This window comes from Naegleria gruberi (assembly GCF_000004985.1).
Source record: "Naegleria gruberi genomic scaffold NAEGRscaffold_86, whole genome shotgun sequence".
Classification (NCBI taxonomy): domain Eukaryota; phylum Heterolobosea; class Eutetramitea; order Acrasida; family Naegleriidae; genus Naegleria; species Naegleria gruberi.
The window spans coordinates 102,045-107,545 of record NW_003163241.1 but is presented as its reverse complement, the minus strand read 5'-3'; the positions used below and the strand labels follow the sequence as shown (position 1 = coordinate 107,545).

At 35.4% G+C, this 5,501-nt stretch overlaps 2 protein-coding genes across 2 annotated transcripts in view; one reads left to right on the top strand and one right to left on the bottom strand.

Annotated features, from left to right (window-relative positions):
- Window positions 1-58: 58 nt before the first annotated feature.
- Window positions 59-1,156, top strand: NAEGRDRAFT_54379 (uncharacterized protein; the record flags this gene model as incomplete). Its single annotated transcript, XM_002669180.1, has 2 exons — window positions 59-902; window positions 1,026-1,156. 2 exons carry the CDS (start codon window positions 59-61, stop codon window positions 1,154-1,156), a joined length of 975 nt encoding a protein of 324 aa, XP_002669226.1.
- A 1,850-nt stretch (window positions 1,157-3,006) lies between these two features.
- NAEGRDRAFT_54378 (uncharacterized protein) overlaps window positions 3,007-5,501 on the bottom strand; it is a gene marked incomplete at both ends in the record, with an annotated part of 2,940 nt that continues 445 nt past the window's right edge. The window contains one exon of the mRNA XM_002669152.1: window positions 3,007-5,357. Coding sequence (XP_002669198.1) covers window positions 3,007-5,357 — 2,351 coding nt within the window. The remainder of the gene's footprint in view (window positions 5,358-5,501) is intronic.

The window sequence follows — 5,501 nt, the reverse complement described above, 5'->3', positions numbered from 1 at the left end:
AAATGGAGAACAAGAAACTGCAACTAGACTTTCGTTGGATTCCTTTTCACCTAGAACAATGACTTCAGATTCTGTTGAATTGGAAAAAAGTCAACCATTTTCAAGCATTGAAGATAATTCACTTGAAGGAGGGAAAGCTTCAAAATTATCTAATATTTTGGACAGTAAGAAAAAATCATCTAAATTGAAATGCAAATTTTCTCTCTATTTGGAACCAAGAAAGATTAGTATCAATCAAATGTACATTGAAGGATTGAATGAATGGTTGTTATCCTTAGAAGGAAACCCAACTCATCTAGTTTCATTGTTGGGAGATTTATTTAGCCAAGTGGACACAGTGATTAGGACTACATCTGGCCATTTGGTCAACTTTGAGAATGATATTTTAACTATTGCTTATAATACTACTATTAACCAGAACAATCACGAAGAAAAAGCAGTTGCCAGCGCTCAACTTTTACAAGAAAAGTTAACCAACGTGAAAGAAAACAAGTGGAGAGAAAGTGGACTATTGAGGGAGGAAATTTGTGAATTGATTAATTTCAGATTTGCTATTTGTGCTCAAAAAACATTTTGTGGAAATATTGGAACTAAAGACATTAAGCACTTTACAATTTTTTCAAGCACGAGACATAATTTGGATCAAATAATAAGATTTGGCAAGAAACTCAAAGTTCCAATCATTATCACACAGCACATCAAGCAATATTGCCACACTAGGTGTGAGACTAGATTCCTGGATAGAAGAGAATTAAGGGAGGATTATTTCTTTTCCTCTCTAGATGATTTCAACCAAGAAAATTGGGAAATTGGAAGTGTTTCTATGTCAAATTCATTGACAAAAGATTGTTTATTATATGAATTGGGAGATTCAATTGAAATGAAACAAGAAACTGATGATGGTAAGTTTCCAATCTCTACTCATTTACTTAACTCGACCAAAGATTTACATTCACATTTCAATAAGAAGGAAAGATATTTAAAATGGGGAGTTTACAACCAAGGTTGCTCTCTTCTGTTTGAAGGTAAATTTGAAGAAGCCATTCCTCTATTTCGAGAATATCAACAAGTCAACCCAAATGACCTTCCAACCCAACATTTACTTCGATTATGTGAACAACAAGCTCAAACACCAACTCTCAACATTTTGGAATAACAATTTTCATAACATTTCTTTAATTCATTTCAATATAATATTAAATATTATTTTATGTTTTGGCGCCAAAACAAAAATCGTTTTTTAAATTATTAACAATAAAAAATGGCTACAAAACGATCGAAAGAAGCTTCGGCAACTTACACACTCAGTAGTAGTAGTGAAGACGAGGAACCTGAAGTTAAGCTTCCTGCTAGTAAATCTTCTTCATCAAAATCTTCAACAACAACAACAGTAACTGCAACTAGTAGAAGAAAAGCTGGAACTTCAAGTAGTAATGGAACAACAACAACAAGTGGATCGGATACTCCAATGTTGGGAGCTTTGATTAATAGTCAGACAAAACTATTAACTTGTGCTAAATATTATTTAGATATCGAAAAGAGAAAAATTGGTTCCAGTTTTACCAGAGACCAACATTTTCAATATTATAATCAATTGTTGATTTTGGATTATTTAAATCAGGATGATAGAGGTGTTGATCTGCCAATTGGATTAGCAAATATATTCAATTACTTTTCAGAAGTGACAGGTGTTCACGAAGCACAGTCTTCACTTATCAAGGAAGTTCTGGGTGAACAACCAGGACCATCAACTTCAATTTTACCTCCTCCTTCAACCCCTAGTAAGAAACGACTCGAAACAGAAGTAACAACTCCAATATCAGAGGAAGAAGTTCCAAAGAAACGTAAATCCATCAAGAGAGGTGGAGCTTCTTCTTCCAAAAAGGCCAAAACAGAAACACCAAAGAGAACACCAATCAGAAAACCAAAAACAGCACAAGTTATTGAACCACCAACTTTAGAAAGTGATGACGAGCTGGACGATGGACAATACAGAGTAGAAAAATTAGTGGGTAAGAGAACAAGAAGGAAAAAGGTTGAATACCTTGTTAAGTGGGCTGGTTATCCTGACTCTGATAATACTTGGGAACCACTTGAGAACATTTCAGAAGATTTGATCCACAATTTTGAACAGGAAAATCGTAAGAAAAAATGAATCAACAAGACGTTCTTCATCAAGACCTCGTATCAGTCATCACGGAATATTTGGACCTATCGGATCAAATTAAATGTAGCCTTGTCAGTAGAACATGGTACATTGCTATTCATACAAGTTCATATATTTACAAATATATATTTGTAAAGAAATACTACTTGGAAGATGTGTTGATTGGATTGGAGAAGGCCATTTCTAATTTTAATTTAATTAGGAATTTTATTGGTGGAAGTGAATATGAATTTTTGGATAATGATTGTATTGATTATGTGAGAGTGTTTCAATATCTTTTCTCTCTACTACCAAGGAGAGGCGAAAACTCGTTGGAATTTATATTTAATTTTGATATTATGACATTTTTAGAATATAAATATGGTAACAATCAAGATGAAATTCAAAATGAATTATCGACTCTTGTTTCACTCTGCAAGATAATATCCCTCTCGAAAATATCAACTCTACACAATAATCAAGTCAAATTGAAACCATGCTTTACATTCAGGAAATATGATCTTGCTCCAACTTGTCTACCACTTTTAACTTTTTTATTGTCCATATTGTTTGACCCAAGCTTTACTGCATTAAAAAGTATGGTCAGTATTTCCACTATTTCCCATCTAATAGACTCGGAAAAGATATTTCAATTTGCAAGAAGAGATTCTTCAAATTCTCATGAAACAAATCTAACAGGATTGGACATGAAACGAATCATTGAAACTGGCAATGAAGAATGGAATATTATGGCAATTTTTTCTTCTGGAAACCTCATACGGTTGAATAGGTTGTCAACTCTCTTCGAAGTAAAAGATGTCAAGATTGAACAGAACCGAATTATTTTACCTAGGGATAGATTATTTATTTAACCTTGATTTGAGGAATGTTCTTGATTCAATCTTTTTTTGCTTGATATAACTATCTGAGGATGGGTAAACTTTTGGAACAATCACAGGATCTGTATGTTTCTCACGTTCAATACCTTTCATGTCCATTAAAGCTTCAGAAGGAAGCATGAACCATCGCAAATTACCATATCTATGTCTTAATCCGAGCTCCTCATCACCAAAAATATTATTAAGTTCAGATTCAATGTTAATGTAGAGTGCATTAAAGTTATTTGTTGATTCTCTCAATACAGACTCTGCTTCTTTCAAAATATTACTGTATGATAATGGTGTGGTTGGCTCGGTGTTGTGAAGTTCTCCATTCTTATCTACAAACTCCAAGAAGCCATTTGAAAATGAAACCTCTGTCAGTTTCTTTCTATTTTCCTCTGTGTATTTGGTAAAGTTATCAAAATATCCTGACAAACGCATAGGTGAATTATTTCCAAATCTTCTATGACTCCATTCATTGGTTTTTGAATCAAAAACATAGTAAGGCAATAATTTCCAGCCATGAGTTGCAACAAAGTCCACAGCCTGTAAAACAAATTGAACAGTATTATCATCGAAAAAGTAGTTCAAATTGAGTCTACTCCAACCTGGCTTCAAACAAGTCAAGCTATTGGACGACTTGATAGATTCAACAATGGCAGCTTCAATAAGATTTAACTTGGTCATTTGAATGCCCAATATTTCAGCCCCGTAAGGACCAGCACAAGAACATCCGGGACGGCTCTGCAGTCCAAACAGATCATTCAACAACAAACTCACATAGGATGGATGCAAAAAGTAGTCTTCATGTTTGACCAAAAAGGAGAAGAAGGCAAGTTTTTCAACCTTTCCCTCCCCAATACAGTCCAATCCAGGACCAACCATTACAAGATTGGGATTTGTTGACCACGTCTTTAAAGCTCTATCTCTATACTTTTCCTCAATTCTCTGAATCAATTTTGGTCCAACTTCATCCTTCAACTTGAATACCAGAGCACACCGAATGCTTCCAATAATATTTGATGTGCCTCCTTCCTCCTTTTCTTCAACAACTGGAGTATAACTGTGATTGTAGGTCACTGTACCACCACCAGGTTGACTTGGCACTGTATTTGAAAAGAGTTTCTTCTTGGCAATCAAAACACCAGGAGTGCTTGGACCACCAATAAATTTGTGTGGGGATATAAAGACTGCATCCTTAGCAAGAAGAGGATCATTCTTTGGATTGACATTAATATCCAAATATGGAGCACCTCCAGCATAGTCAAAAAAGCACCAAGCATTATTTTCGTGAGCCAACTTGGCAATAGCTTCAGTATCAGTCACAACACCAGTTACATTTGAAGCTGCAGTCATTGAGACAATTAGCATTCTTCCACTGTCTTTGAATTGTTTGAGGTGAATTAGTAGTTCATCCAGGTCGACATTACCGTACTTATCTTCCATAATTTGAATCACACAAGCTCCAGTTTCTCTCCAAGCAAGAATATTACTGTGGTGTTCCAGTGTTGAGATAATGACAACAGGGAGCTCCTTTTCACTTGGTGCCTCTCTCACTTTCTGTCTGATTCCAATGTAGTGAATGAGTGTATTGATACATGCTGCACTACCACTTCCAGCAAAGATAATAACATCTTCATCGTCTTCCTTCTGAGTGTTGTTGGATTCCTGTGAAGCACACTCCCCACTCACTGTACAGGTTGAACTTGCAACTTCTGGTTTTTTCAAATTGGCATTCACACATTGAGCAATTATTTGTCTTGCATCTTCTATCAAGTGTGTTGTTTGATAACCTGTGAAAGATGTTGTATTATGAGTGTTGGCATAGGTTGGTAAAACTTGTTCCAAAATGTAATCCTCAATCATTTTCAATGGTTTCCCCGTTGCAATGTAATCACAATACGTGATTGGTAAATACTTTTTCGACCCAAATGGTGTTCTAAATACAGCTTCAGATCCAATAATATTGTCATGGATTGACTTGACGAGGGCAATCTTCTTATTAATAATTAAGCGTAAGTCTCTATGACTTAAAATTCCATCTTGCTTAATAAACTGAGTAATGGTTGAATTGACAATTTCTTCCAACAGCTTGTATGAAACAGATTTATCATCAAGAGGACGCTTCTTTTGAAAAGCAGATCCCTTTGGTCTTGCCAACTTTTTTCCATTATTTGCTTCCTTCTTTGTATTATTAGAAATGACATTCTGCCCTGTAAACGATCCTGATTTTCTCAATTGAGATGGCTTGGCAGCACTTCCTTCTTCATTCTTCAATAGGGAAGAACTCGAGCTTGACTTGGTGGCCAATTCGTAACCTCTCTTTCTTACTGGCGAGGGAGATAGATTAGAAGCCTTTTTTTTCTCTCCTCCAGAGGCAGCCTTAGGTGATGAAGTTAGAGTGGTTGTTATTGATGAAGATTTCTTCTTGAGAGGAGGAACCTCAGAATTTCCAGGAGGTTTTGCTTCTCGTT